The sequence below is a fragment of the Mytilus galloprovincialis genome, chromosome 4 (assembly GCF_965363235.1).
Source record: "Mytilus galloprovincialis chromosome 4, xbMytGall1.hap1.1, whole genome shotgun sequence".
Taxonomy (NCBI): Eukaryota; Metazoa; Mollusca; class Bivalvia; order Mytilida; family Mytilidae; genus Mytilus; species Mytilus galloprovincialis.
Window position 1 is genome coordinate 7,697,500 of NC_134841.1, and position 15,816 is coordinate 7,713,315.

Consider the following 15,816-nt stretch of genomic DNA (forward strand, 5'->3'; position numbering starts at 1 on the left):
AAAGTAACTATACTAAAATAGATGATTGTTATAATTTCTTAAATTATTTTAACCTTTTTAGTGATGATTTCCCTTATCAAGCTTTTTTCTCAGTCCAATAGACCGACAACACAAAGAAATTTTATATCAAAGTCATTCACATTTCTTGGGAAAATAGCCATAAACAGATTTTTGTGTATGGTCTTTCAACTCAAGGAAGTTTCTCAGCTATCGTCTCAAAATAATGATAGAACAGTTTTTCAATAATTTAGATTGTTTAATTTCAGACAATAGAAACAGATATTGCCTCTGCAGCTGTGTCATTCAGTATTGGTGGCAGCACCTACCTGGCCATCAGTAACACAGGAAATGTAAGAAGGTTCCAGAGCAAGTCAAGGATTTACAAAGTCAATACAAATGGAACATTACTAGTAGTAAGTATTCTTTTAAAATGTATTAAAATAATTTATTTTTACAGGAGGTCAATTAAACACATTATGGCACATTCACAAAATAATCATAATTTATATTCAATAATGATTTATTTCTGGAAAAAATGAAATGTGTGCTTATATGTTTTTCCAGTGTCATTTTCAATTTTCCAACCTTTATTGGGATAGATAACTCTACCCTTTAGTAATTATTGTTAAATGTAATTTCTTTTAATCCTCAATATGCATGAAATATTTTTTTTTACCCAATCTAAAACGAAACAGAATCAAGCAATTCATAATGCAAAGTGTTGGAATGTTATTCAAATTTATTGACAATTGCTACAGTTTTTGTGCTTTTTCTGCCGTACAGATTCAAGATTTACCTACATCAGGAGCAAAAGATGTTAAATCCTTCACGTCAGGAACAGACAACTTTCTAGTATTTGCTAACTCCAAGGATAACAATGGTAACGCACTGGTTCCTGTTGACATTTACAAATGGGACCAGTCTATAGGAATGTTCACCTTTGCAGCATGGCAATCTCTAGACAATCAGGGTGCAGAAGCAGTAGCTGTATTTGAGATGGAGGGAGTTGTTTATATGGCAGTGGCTAATAATTATAATTCTGTTCAAACTACTTATATCGTTGAGTAAGTCTTAAATCAATATTTATGTTACTTGGAATGAAAAGAACGAAATTCAAAATGGAACTATTTTAAGGTAGAAAACTTGAGGTTTTGTAAGCTTGAGACCTTGGAATTAACCTAAATTTGTTCAATGAGTTACACTTTTTAAAATGCAAATTTAATCATACTGATTTTAAATTATCAAAAGCTTTCTGATAATTTTAAAGTCATAGTTATTTGTTTTTTAGATATACTTCAAAAGTTTTTGATCAGTCAACACTGTTTATATACTATTTTCTATATTTCAGCTCAGTCATATATAAATTAAATGCAGATACAAAATTTTCTGAGCATCAGAGAATCAGGACTGAGGGAGCTGTAGACGTCACACACCTACTCATACAGTCTCTTAATATATTGGTATTTGCTAACAATAGAGGAGACTCTGTCAACAGTCCCCAGAAATCCTGGGTCTATAGATGGGACTCAACAACACAGATGTTTTTCAAGCATAGTGATTTAAACACATATCGCGTAGAAACAACATCAGCTTTTATTGGCCCAGATAATACAGGTAGATATTTGTAAAGATTATTAGGTTTTCTACACATTGATGTCTTTAACTATCAGCTATGAGCCACATTGTGATTCTATTTGGCAAGTGAGCTCTACAAATGAGTAAAAAAAAGCTTTACTTTGTGTGCAGCCAATTTTTTTTTATGCCTCAACTAGGAGCATTATGTTTTCATTCTTTGCCTCCATTTGTCTTTGCCTCCATTTGTCTGTATCTCCATTGGTCTGTCTGTCCTGCTTCAGGTAAAATTTTTTGGTCATGGAAGTTTTTGATGAAGTTGAAGTCCAATCAACTTGAAATTTAGTATACATGTTCCCTATGGTATAATCTGTCTAATTTTGATGTCAAATTAGAGTTTTGACCCCAATTTTATGCTCCACTGAACATAGAAATTTATAGTGCAAGTTGGACATCTGTGTACTGTGAATACATTCTTGTTTAAACATACACACACAGAACAAAATATAATCTGTTTATCCTACTGTTTCTGGTATTTTCCCCTCAAAAAAGTTTTTTACAATAATATAGTACCTTAGATTTTTTAATGGCTGTTATTGTATGTTTAACTCAGACCAAATTGTTTATTTGACTTCTGAATTTCAGCCTATTTGGTATTTTCAAACAGCATAGGAAATTCTGAGATATTTTCCTGGGACATTCATGATAAAGAATTTAAATCAGTATGGACTGGTCCCCCTGCGAATACAATGTTTCCTATACTGATACCACAGACAACTGGTGCCCTAGCTGTTATGACTGTAGGTGGCATAGGATCCACAGAAAACACCACTGTATATCAATTTGTGAAAATAAAAGACAGTGACTTCTCCCCTAGGTAAGATGCAGTTATTGTTACACTTTTTTTTAAATTTTCCATCAAATTTTGAATTTTGTGTTTTAATGGTTTATAGAGACATATTAATGCCAGTGTTTTGGATTACTTACTTTCAAAATGGCAGATCAGATATTTTGTAATTAAAAGGGAGAGCTTATTTGTATTCCAATTTTAGATTTTACCCTATAATTTATTGCAGAATTATATTTTCTAATTTTTAATTTTTTGTCTTATCATGATTACCATATACTTTGAAAATTGGCTTTTGAACACTGAGAAATTAAAGTGATTCATATTTTTCTCTCAGAACTATCACAATGACCTTTGAACCTGGTCAGAAGACCTTGCATACCTCTGTTGCCATCATACAAGATGACCAGCCGGAGGAAACAGAGACTTTCTATGTAACCCTTAGCGACCCTACAGGTGGCGCTGAGATAGGTCCACACAATATTATTACAGTCAATATCTTGTCCAATGACAATGCTAATGGAATTATAGAATTTCCTCAGGTATGTAAGTTTCTTAATGAAAAACATATGCTACGGAAATATACTTGTGTTTGGAAGCCCTATTTATTTTAATGCTAATAGAGCAAGTTATTTTATTTTCTGTCATATGCTGACCACGATTTTTAGTCATAAAAAATCTATATTTATGATTGTAACTTTTCTGTAGTTTCACTTGTTATGTTATTGTTACAGTATGAAAAATATATCATTTCTTATTTGGGGCAAGAGAATAAATTATTTGAAAAACTTCTATACCACTTAACCTTAGAAACTATGATATTTATTCTCTCTGAAAGGATCAAGTTTGAATATCAACCATTGTTAATAAATAACTGTTATCAGAAATTTTTGAACAGAATAGCTTCATATTTGGCCAGCAGTTTGACATGATGAGCTGAAGAGTGTGAGAATAGACATATTTTGTCTTGTTTTAGGAATCACTGGAGAAATTAGTTATAGAGGAGGATGACAAAGATAATACAGTAGAAGTCAAGGTCGTGAGAAAACTTGGCTTCTTTGGTAGAGTGGTGGTCAGGTGGTCTATAACAGGGGACCAGAATGGACTGTCAGATCTAACTCCTCTACAGGGAACAGTAAGTGTTTATGAGACAAATTTAAGGAAATGTAGTATTTCAGTGAAATATTCTTACATTGAAGTGTTTTCGAAACATTATTTGAACTGTAGTACCTTGACAAGCCAAGGGGACATTTAAAACTCATAAGTTTATGGGAAACTGACAACGCCATGACAAAAAAAGAAAATTAAGTCATCCATAAAACAATATATAGAAAACTGAAGACCGAGCAGCACAAGGGTGATTTCAGGTGTTCCAGAAGGGTTAGAAGATCCTGCTTAAATAGTAGCACCCATTACATTGCTCATGGTAAGTTCATCGTCAGTGATAGGTGTCACAATGAATAAAGGGACAGGCTTGTTGTTTTCAGTAATTATGAATATAATAAATGTAAATGCTTATAATTGAACACTTTATTGCTGATCTTTAATTTTGATTTTTCATTTGATACATACTTCGTAAATTACAGATTGAGTTTCCCAATGGTTATTCTGTTGCCAATATAAGAATAACTATTCTGAATGACAACCTAGCAGAATTACCAGAGATAAGTTATATACGTCTAACTGAGATCATAGAATCAGGTTCCACAGATCCTACAAGTGGAGCTGTTATTGGTAAGCTTGGTGACCAGATACTTATATTATCCATGTCTCTTCTCTGTTAACCTTCTTTTAAATTATTTGATAAGGATAAACAACAAGTTCTAATGTAATAGGGGCAAGTTAAGTAACATGAAATTACATCCACAACAATTTGTTTTACAACATTTTTGTTTCATTTTATATTTTGGTTGAAGTGACCCAAAGGAATGTTTCTGACTTGTATATTTTTGAAAAAGATTCAAATGCTAATTTGTAATGTAAATTTCAAATCAATGTACAATACTAAATTAAATATATAGTTTACAATTATACTAACAATAATGTTAAAATGCATGATTGATTGATTGATTGGTTGATTGATTAATTGATTGATTGATTAATTGATTGAGTTTAACAGCACTTCCAGTCTTCTTGGCTCTTGTGTTATATAGAAACTGAAGGTCAAACAGATTTCTTATGCCTTTATAGAGAGTTATTATTACTGGCACGGAACGTCATCGTCGTCATCAATTCACAAGCCATCGTCACAGAATTATACGACTTTTCAAACTTTCTTTTTACTTTCTCTCCTCTTTTTTCACCTATGAAAGCTAGTATTATATTGTATAAACTGTTTGCTTTATATGCATGTCCATTATATTATACTATAATTGTAACCTTATATTGTATTATGGAGAAGACTTCATAAGTATGATTTACTTGTGTCTAATCCATTTTGCTTTAATTCAGCAAATAAAATATGTTTAAACTAAACTGATATAACGATATCATCTAAAATATTTTTTTTTTCATTTCAGGAAAGAACAATGTAGCCAAGTTAATTGTACAAGCTAATGATTCCCCTTATGGTGTAGTTCTTTGGGAAAGAGAGTCAGTTACCTTACCAGAACCTGATGGTACTGACCTGACACAGGAAGTATACATCACTAGGCAGCAAGGCATGATGGGTCAACTTCAAGTGTCATTCCAGTATGTTTATATAGTTACTGTCCACCTGAAGAAAATAATGTTGAGAGAATCCATGACTTTTTAGGTCATATGTATAAAATTAATATTTTTAAATTACAATAAAAAGACCTTTGTATAAACCTGACAGACTAGAAAAAATAGGTTATTTCTTTGACTGTGGATGTAGTTAAATTTTTTAGTGTTTTGAGAAACTTAAGTTTGAATAGAAAAACAGATCTCTGAAAAATGTTTTGTAGGGTTGCTGTCTCAGAAAGTATTTGAATTCTCATTTTACTGAAAACTTTTATTTATAATTTGTCAGAGACAAAACATTGTTAAAACCAGAGCTTCAACAATACTTATGTATGATAGAATTGATTTAAGTATGAGTATTTTGAAAAGGGAGATAATTCCATTGTAGGACAGGAATAGCAACTGGTTACCCTGTTGACAGACAAGCAGTATCAGGTGAAGACTATGTAGCCAGTATAAATACTGTAATCATGCAAGAGAATGTAACCAGGGTACCAGTACAGCTAGTTATTAAACAGGTAGGTGTTTTATTTGGAATGGAAGTAATGAATCTATAGATGTTATAATTTGCTCTAAGTTTTCATGCTGATTTAGGAGCTTTATGTTTTTTCAGCCTGTGCATCCATTTATTTGTTCATTCATTTGTCTATCTGTCCTGCTTCGGGTTATAGTTTTTGGTTAAATTTTTTGGTAACGGTAGTTTTTGATCTCTTGAAACTTGAAACACATGTTTCCGATGATATGATCTGTCTAATTTTAATGCCAAATTACCCCAATTTCATGGTCCACTGAACATAGAAAATGATAGTTTGAGTGGGGCATCTGTTTACTATGAACATGTTCTTGTTCCAATATTTAAAAAGGGTTTTAGTGTTAAAAAGTAACAATAGACTTTCTTCCTGTAAGCATAAGCGGCCCCTATCAGTTGGACCTAGACCCTATAGAACTATTCTTTAAATATCAAGGGTATTTACATTCATACTTTCTATTTTTAGGATGACATTCCTGAAGCAGATGAATCATTTGTTGTGAACATAACCAGTGTTGCAGTAATGGGGATGACCCCTCCACCTGGTGCTGAACCTAGTGTCAAGGTCCCTGGGAATATCATCACCATTACTATAACAGAGAATGACAATGCTAGAGGATCTGTGGAATTTGATGTTAATACTGTAAGTTTGTAAAACAATCTCAAGATACCGTTGTCATCAGTCCTAATACCAGATGTAGGATTTATGTTGATAAGGTACTAGGATCTCAAGATACCGTTGTCATCAGTCCTAATGCCAGATGTAGGATGTATGTTGATAAGGTAATAGGGTCTCAAGGTACCGTTGTCATCAGTCCTAATGCCAGATGTAGGATTTATGTTGATAAGGTAATATATCTCAAGATACCGTTGTCATCAGTCCTAATGCCAAATGTAGGAAGTTGATAAGGTACTAGGATCTCAAGATACCGTTGTCATCAGTCCTAATGCCAGATGTAGGATTTATGTTGATAAAGTAATAGGATCTCAAGATACCGTTGTCATCAGTCCAATGCCAGATGTAGGATGTATGTTGATAAGATAATATGATCTCAAGATACCGTTGTCATCAGTCCTAATGCCAGATGTAGGATTTATGTTGATAAGGTACTAGGATCTCCAGATACCGTTGTCATCAGTCCTAATGCCAGATGTAGGATTTATGTTGATAAGGTAATAGGTTTCAAGATACTGTTGTCATCAGTCCTAATGCCAGATGTAGGATGTATGTTAATAATGTAATAGGGTCTCAAGATACCTTTGTCATCAGTCCTAATGCCAGATTTATGTTGATAAGGTAATAGGGTATCAAGATACCGTTGTCATTAGTCCTAATGCCAGATGTAGGATTTATGTTGATAAGGTAATAGGATCTCAAGATACCGTTGTCATCAGTCCTAATGCCAGATGTAGGATTTATGTTGATAAGGTAATAGGGTCTCAAGATACCGTTGTCATCAGTCCTAATACCAGATGTAGGATTTATGTTGATAAGGTACTAGGATCTCAAGATACCGTTGTCATCAGTCCTAATGCCAGATGTAGGATTTATGTTGATAAGGTACTAGGATCTCAAGATACCATTGTCATCAGTCCTAATGCCAGATGTAGGATTTATGTTGATAAGGTAATAGGGTCTCAAGATACCGTTGTCATCAGTCCTAATGCCAGATGTAGGATTTATGTTGATAAGGTAATAGGATCTCAAGATACCGTTGTCTTCAGTCCTAATGCCAGATGTAGGATTTATGTTGATAAGGTAATAGGGTCTCAAGATACCGTTGTCATCAGTCCTAATGCCAGATGTAGGATTTATGTTGGTAAGGTAATAGGGTCTCAAGATACCGTTGTCATCACTCCTAATGCCAGATGTAGGATTTATGTTGATAAGGGAATAGGGTCTCAAGATACCGTTGTCATCAGTCCTAATGACAGATGTAGAATTTAAGTCCTAATGCCAGATGTAGGATTTATGTTGATAAGGTAATAGGGTCTCAAGATACCATTGTCATCAGTCATAATGCCAGATGTAGGATTTATGTTGATAAGGTAATAGGATCTCAAGATACTGTTGTCCTCAGTCCTAATGCCAGATGTAGGATTTATGTTGATAAGGTGATAGGATCTCAAGATACCATTGTCATCAGTCCAATGCCAGATGTAGGATGTATGTTGATAAGGTAATAGGGTATCAAGATACCATTGTCATCAGTCCTAATGCCAGATGTAGGATGTATGTTGATAAGGTAATAGGGTCTCAAGATACCATTGTCATCAGTTCTAATGACAGATGTAGGATTTAAGTCCTAATGCCAGATGTAGGATTTATGTTGATAAGGTAATAGGGTCTCAAGATACCATTGTCATCAGTCCTAATGCCAGATGTAGGATTTATGTTGATAAGGTAATAGGATCTCGAGATACCATTGTCATCAGTCCTAATGCCAGATGTAGGATTTATGTTGATAAGGTAATAGGGTCTCAAGATACCGTTGTCATCAGTCCAATGCCAGATGTAGGATTTATGTTGATAAGGTAATAGGGTCTCAAGATACCGTTGTCATCAGTCCAATGCCAGATGTAGGATTTATGTTGATAAGGTAATAGGGTCTCAAGATACCATTGTCATCAGTCCTAATGCCAGATGTAGGATGTTGATAAGGTAATAGGATCTCAAGATACCGTTGTCATTAGTCCTAATGCCAGATGTAGGATTTATGTTGGTAAGGTAATAGGGTCTCAAGATACCGTTGTCATCAGTCCTAATGCCAGATGTAGGATTTATGTTGATAAGGTAATAGGGTCTCAAGATACCGTTGTCATCAGTTCTAATGCCAGATGTAGGATTTATGTTGATAAGGTAATAGGATCTCAAGATACCATTGTCATCAGTCCTAATACCAGATGTAGGATGTATGTTGATAAGGTAATAGGGTCTCAAGGTACCGTTGTCATCAGTCCTAATGCCAGATGTTGGATTTATGTTGATAAGGTAATAGGGTCTCAAGATACCGTTGTCATCAGTCCTAATGCTAGATGTAGGATTTATGTTGATAAGGTACTAGGATCTCAAGATACCGTTGTCATCAGTCCTAATACCAGATGTAGGATGTCTGTTGATAAGGTAATAGGGTCTCAAGGTACCGTTGTCATCAGTCCTAATGCCAGATGTAGGATTTATGTTGATAAGGTAATAGGGTCTCAAGATACCGTTGTCATCAGTCCTAATGCCAGAGGTAGGATTTATGTTGATAAGGTACTGTGAAAGTACTTTAATTCGTGGGTATTAATTTTCGTGGTTTGAGCAATATTTACATGTTCGTGGGTTTTTAAATTCGTGGATTTTAGTTTTCAAAAAAAAAAAATAATTGAAAAATTATAGAAACGAAATTTACAAATAGTCTGGATTGAAGGAAATTGCAAAGTCAGCATTCACCGTGTAAATTGTAGTGATAACACTAATTAACTCATGATAAAGTGATCAACAGATTTAAGACCATCAAAGGTGTTAATTAGGCCATAAACATGTCACCTTAAGAAAACAGTAACATAAACAAATGCTATACACAGTATCTTGAATTGTTAAATAATTCTTATCAAAATCACGCTTAGCATGAAATAATTATTTCCCATATGTACGAGAAGTATGAGGATATAAAATGAACACTTTATCATACTAGCATATCAATACCGGAAATCTGACTTTTACTGATCAAAAATAATTTTTATGAGAATTAAAAGATGAAAAGTTGTACAGTTTTGGTTATTAAAGATTTAATGGGTATAATCTTGCATACGGTTGTAGTTCTGTGACTGCCATTAAAGTAATCTCAGATTTTGCATATTCAATATATTCTCTAGATCATATCAGTAGTCAAACCTACCGATGGTGATCTTTCCATGTCTTGATTTGGACAATGGTTGTTTTATTTCGTTGGACACTTAAATTCGTGGATACAGTCATCCACGAAAACCACGAAAATTGATACCCCACGAATAAAAGTACTTTCACAGTAATAGGGTCTCAAGATACCGTTGTCATCAGTCCTAATGCCAGATGTAGGATTTATGTTGATAAGGTAATAGGATCTCAAGATACCGTTGTCATCAGTCCTAATACCAGATGTAGGATGTTGATAAGGTAATAGGATTTCAAGGTACGGTGTCATCAGTTCTAATGCCAGATGTAGGATTGATGTTGATAAGGTAATAGGGTCTCAAGATACCATTGTCATCAGTCCTAATGCCATATGTAGGATGTATGTTGATAAGGTAATAGGATCTCAAGATACCGTTGTCATCAGTCCTAATGCCAGATGTAGGATTTATGTTGATAAGGTAATAGGGTCTCAAGATACCATTGTCATCAGTCCTAATGCCAGATGTAGGATTTATGTTGATAAGGTAATAGGGTATCAAGATACCATTGTCATCAGTCCTAATTCCAGATGTAGGATTTATGTTGATAAGGTAATAGGGTCTCAAGATACCATTGTCATCAGTCCTAATGCCAGATGTAGGATTTATGTTGATAAGGTAATAGGGTCTCAAGATACTATTATCATCAGTCCTAATGCCAGATGTAGGATTTATGTTGATAAGGTAATAGGGTATCAAGATACCATTGTCATCAGTCCTAATGCCAGATGTAGGATTTATGTTGATAAGGTAATAGGGTCTCAAGATACCATTGTCATCAGTCCTAATGCCAGATGTAGGATTTATGTTGATAAGGTAATAGGGTATCAAGATACCATTATAGGGTATCAAGATACCATTGTCATCAGTCCTAATGCCAGATGTAGGATTTATGTTGATAAGGTAATAGGGTCTCAAGATACCATTGTCATCAGTCCTAATGCCAGATGTAGGATTTATGTTGATAAGGTAATAGGGTATCAAGATACCATTGTCATCAGTCCTAATGCCAGATGTAGGATTTATGTTGATAAGGTAATAGGGTATCAAGATACCATTGTCATCAGTCCTAATGCCAGATGTAGGATTTATGTTGATAAGGTAATAGGGTCTCAAGATACCATTGTCATCAGTCCTAATGCCAGATGTAGGATTTATGTTGATAAGGTAATAGGGTATCAAGATACCATTGTCATCAGTCCAATGCCAGATGTAGGATTTATGTTGATAAGGTAATAGGGTCTCAAGATACTGTTGTCATCAGTCCTAATGCCAGATGAAGGATTTATGTTGATAAGGTAATAGGGTCTCAAGATACTGTTGTCATCAGTCCTAATGCCAGATGTAGGATTTATGTTGATAAGGTAATAGGGTCTCAAGATACCATTGTCATCAGTCCTAATGCCAGATGTAGGATTTATGTTGATAAGGTAATAGGGTCTCAAGATACCATTGTCATCAGTCCTAATGCCAGGTGTAGGATTTATGTTGATAAGGTAATAGGGTATCAAGATACCATTGTCATCAGTCCTAATGCCAGATGTAGGATTTATGTTGATAAGGTAATAGGGTCTCAAGATACCGTTGTCATCAGTCCTAATGCCAGATGTAGGATGTATGTTGATAAGGTAATAGGGTCTCAAGATACCATTGTCATCAATCCTAATGCCAGATGTAGGATTTATGTTGATAAGGTAATAGGGTCTCAAGATACCATTGTCATCAGTCCTAATGCCAGATGTAGGATTTATGTTGATAAGGTACTAGGATCTCAAGATACCGTTGTCATCAGTCCTAATACCAGATGTAGGATGTATGTTGATAAGGTAATAGGGTCTCAAGATACCATTGTCATCAGTCCTAATGCCAGATGTAGGATTTATGTTGATAAGGTAATAGGGTCTCAAGATACCATTGTCATCAGTCCTAATGCCAGATGTAGGATTTATGTTGATAAGGTAATAGGGTATTTCCAAGAATTAACAGGTAATCTCCATAGATCTTTTAATCCTCAGCTTTTAGAGATTTTGGAAATAACTAAATCATATCTGAAGCATGACCTAAGTAAAACACAAGTTGTACTATTTGCAAATTAAATCAACTTAGCGATTCAAAGCAAAAAATGTTAATTGCCTTTTGTTCATTGTCAGTCATTATTGTTTATTCGAGTGCTATATCTCTCTGCTGCTGGTAATAAATGGAGATATTTATTGTGCAGTATAATTCTGTTCATCATGATTGGGTATGATAAAACAAAAATTTGTTTTCACAATATCTGGTATTATTTACAGAATATTGAAGGAAGAATTGACACCTATGAAGAATATGGTAAAAACAGTACTATATCACTGAAAGTCAAGAGGACTATTGGTCTACTGGGTACTGTGACTGTCTCATGGGAAGCTGAAACAAAAGAGGCCTCATTCTCTGACTTCCAGCCACCTAGTGGTAGTGTTACTCTAATGGATGGAGAAGAATCAGGGCAGATAACTATAACTATACTTGATGACACCATAGCAGAAGAGATGGAGGTACTGAACATTATATTCCAATTCTTCTTATATACTTAAATTTTTCATGTCAGGGCCTTTTATATATGACTACTGGTATACAGTATTAGGCGAGTGACATTCAGACCTAAAATATATTTTTAATGCACCTATCTAACACACAGCTATATTATGTATCATTCGAAAGGAAAAAATGTGTAGATTCCATTTTTCCCGGTCGTAAAAGTGAAATATGGTGCATTTGTTTTTAAATTCGGGTCATAGGTCATTCATAAAAAAATGAAAGAATAACACTTTTGTAGTGTTATTGTCTTATTTGAAGCAGCTGGTAATATATTAATTCAAATTTTACTTTACATGATACTATGATAACATCTCTCTGATTCTTAGTTGCATATCGATCATGGTTTGGCGATAATTGACGTCATTTTGACGTTTTCACTTTGCTAAAGGTAAAACGGTACTTTCTACAAAAACGACGTATAATAACAAATATTTGACCTTAAATGTGTTAATATTTACTATAATTGATGGTGTGCCATGCAAAATAAAAAAAGATGATGAAATATTTGTAAGTTGTAAGAGTAAAAGGGAGAGAAAACAACGCAATAAAGAGAGTAAAAAGTAGACGTCTTTGTCACATTAACAGTGACAATAGTCTCCTGTTTGTAAACAGCCTACACAACGTGTCAAGATCGGAAATCACTATCTTACATGTTTGATACAACCACAAGCAAAGTTAAAGAGGATATATGAATCGCATTTTAAGTCTGTCCGTCCGTCAGTTCCCACTTGTTTGCGGCCCGTGTCGAATTAAATCAGGTAACTTATACATGTATACAGATATACAGTTTATTCAAAACCAATGGTTTCAAATATAAAATGCATTGCTTTGAACTATAGAACTGATGTTAAACACACTTAGTTCAGAGATGTATTATGGGATGGTACGTGGTTCTTCATAAATTAAAGCAGTTCATTTTGACATTGAAATTGACATTTGAGCCGTCAAGTTTCCAAACTTTGTTTGATTCGTGCTTGTATGGTTTGTGTCTGGTCCATATCTTTAGAACCGTTGAACCTGGGTTTTCCAAACTAAGTATGCATATACATCATATAATAGGGGATGGTCATAAACTAAAATCAGGTCACTATGATATGGATCCAACCATAATGGAATCCTGCCCACGACATATATATCTGCAAAACTAAGGTTTACCAAACTTCAAATACAGAAGTTGGTTAACAAAAAAACTTAAGACAAGATTAATCGTAAGTAAACTGAACTATTCATGACTTACGACCAGCTTAAGTCGTAAGATTTGTTGTAAAACTGCCCCCAGATGCAAAATTAGAATGCGGTGATTTACAAACTAAAGTTAGGTCCCACGGTGACCTTTATTTTTACATTTGGAATTATATACTTTACAAACACTTTAATTTCTGAACGTATTTTTTTTATTACGACTGCATTTATTTTCACTCACATTTGTGCAGTTAAAAGGTTTGCAGTTAAAAATGCAAGCATTAATGTCTTACCAGTTTTCAAAACTTAGATATATATAGATATTTATCAACTAATATGAATTTATGGGATATAGTTCGGCTAAACCTATGTATAGGCTTTTTTGTCGTTCTGGAGGAGTTTCTGTGAATAGTCTATTTCTTTAAAAGAAACGAAATAAATCTTATTTATTACAAATAATGCAGTTTTCTATTTTGTGATTTTTAACACTATAAGACAGTCGAAATTCATATTTTAAAACTGAGCCTGTGAGGGTTTTGCTTTACTGGCCGCGCACAATTCCTGATACTTGGCTGTTACTGACATAATTCTGTGTAACAGATACTTACAAGGATTTCAGTACATGCACAAGTTCCCTAATGCATATATTTTTCCTTCACAAGAACAAATTTATCAAACCCTGAAGAAAGTATGACGTATTGAGACCACTTTGGTCATTCGTACTCATACTTGGGTAAAGCTACTGCCATATTTGTTTGTTATGACGCCATGTCTTTGTTTGCCAGCTTTCAGAACATGTAGTTTGAATGAGGATGCACTTGGTGGTAGGCGTGACACGATGGCAATCTTTTGGGTTGGAAGTCTGATATTATGTAGCTTGCTCAAATCGTCTTGATTAGACTTTTATACATACTTATTTTTGGTTTCGGACACTTTAGAGTTTTCTTGCAGCACCGATTTACGTGTCAATATGAATTTTGTTTAATTTGTGATAGACCCGTCATCTATTGATGATTTCGAAAGTGTTAAAAGAGAGTTTTCTTAGGAACAAAGATAGATAATAAGCTATTAGAACCTGTAAGAGCATGAACTACTGGTAAAGGTACATATATTTAATAAAAGAAACTATACATGCACAATAAACATGGTGCATCGCCAACCATAATTCCCACTGGTTATAGAACTCGTAAACAGCACACAGTTGTTCCATGTCTAGAATACAACGAAGTGTCCGGTCATTGTTGACCCTCTGACATTATTCCTCTTAAATTGTTAATCCGTATTTAGAATAAGAAGCCTGATGATATCATATTATAAGCCCGGTACCTTTGATAAGTATGATCAAAATTACACTATGATCTCTTTTTACCAGAGACTAAATGCTTTGAGGTAAACAACTATAGCTTATCGTACAGCCTAAAACAAGAAGCAATAGCCAACACTGTATAATAAGCTATAAAGGTTCTTAAACAATTTTAATTAGATACCCAAAAGCTTGATTCATGCTCAAAACTACAAACAAAAGCAAAAACCATAAAAAGCAACTAACCACAACCATTATGAATAACAAATCAACTTGAAAGATATCAGACATACGATCGATTATTTACGTTAGAAACACGTTTCATCTACATAAGACGCTCGAACCAAGTAAAACTTCGAAGAATATTTAAAAACACGTAATCCATTTAAAATACGGCTTAGGTAATATGTAATATATATTCGCCTGAGGTAGAACATTTATTGTATTTCAAATATCTACGAAGAATTCAAAATTTGTCAACTGAATGAATAGATATTCCCATATATTAAAGTATTTATAGCATGTCAACATACAGGCTCTTGATGTGGCCCTAGCACATACACTATGTTTCCTCTAAATACTGACCAAATTTGCACCATCAATAAGTCTACCGTATGCGATGGTTGAAACTGTAGGAAATTTAAAAGGTGGACATATCTCAGGTTCAAGTCCATGGGGAAAATATCAGATTTGACACATTTTGCGTACTTTTCGTTGCAATTGAGAAAGAAGTATTTTTCAATAGTTATTCATAATCTCTGCCTTTGTAAGTGCAAATTGACTAAGAATAATACGATATTGGTTTTCTACCAAGAAAAAACGTTGACATCTCAGCTTCAACATGTTCTATGGTCCTTTTAATTTTTTTTTATACTTTGCGTAATATTTGTACCAAACAATTGCCTTAATGGTTATTCATACTCTTTTTCAAAGCGTTTAGGTCCGTTAACTTGGGGGAAATAAACAGAGAAAGCGATTTCGGATGATTTGATTGAAAAGGGGGAGTCTGTAAAAGTGTATAAAATCCAGAATAATACAGTAATAACGATATTTATCGAACAAGTTATGAACTTTTGAATAATACGAACATCATTAATTTGGGTTTCAAGCCGAAAATATCTAAGAAATGAAAAAAAAAATATGAAAAAAAATTCTTTATTCTGAATTATCTGCAAATTCATCTTTTTC

The 15,816-nt window shown here is 33.9% G+C and overlaps 1 protein-coding gene across 1 annotated transcript in view; it reads left to right on the top strand.

Annotated features, from left to right (window-relative positions):
• Positions 1–15,816, top strand: part of LOC143071269 (adhesion G-protein coupled receptor V1-like) — a 127,832-nt gene that overhangs the window by 67,562 nt on the left and 44,454 nt on the right. Inside the window, exons 54-64 of the mRNA XM_076245475.1 lie at positions 267–413; positions 784–1,064; positions 1,349–1,614; positions 2,218–2,449; positions 2,757–2,961; positions 3,396–3,554; positions 4,006–4,153; positions 4,939–5,110; positions 5,511–5,640; positions 6,118–6,294; positions 11,861–12,100. Coding sequence (XP_076101590.1) covers positions 267–413; positions 784–1,064; positions 1,349–1,614; positions 2,218–2,449; positions 2,757–2,961; positions 3,396–3,554; positions 4,006–4,153; positions 4,939–5,110; positions 5,511–5,640; positions 6,118–6,294; positions 11,861–12,100 — 2,157 coding nt within the window. The remainder of the gene's footprint in view (positions 1–266; positions 414–783; positions 1,065–1,348; positions 1,615–2,217; positions 2,450–2,756; positions 2,962–3,395; positions 3,555–4,005; positions 4,154–4,938; positions 5,111–5,510; positions 5,641–6,117; positions 6,295–11,860; positions 12,101–15,816) is intronic.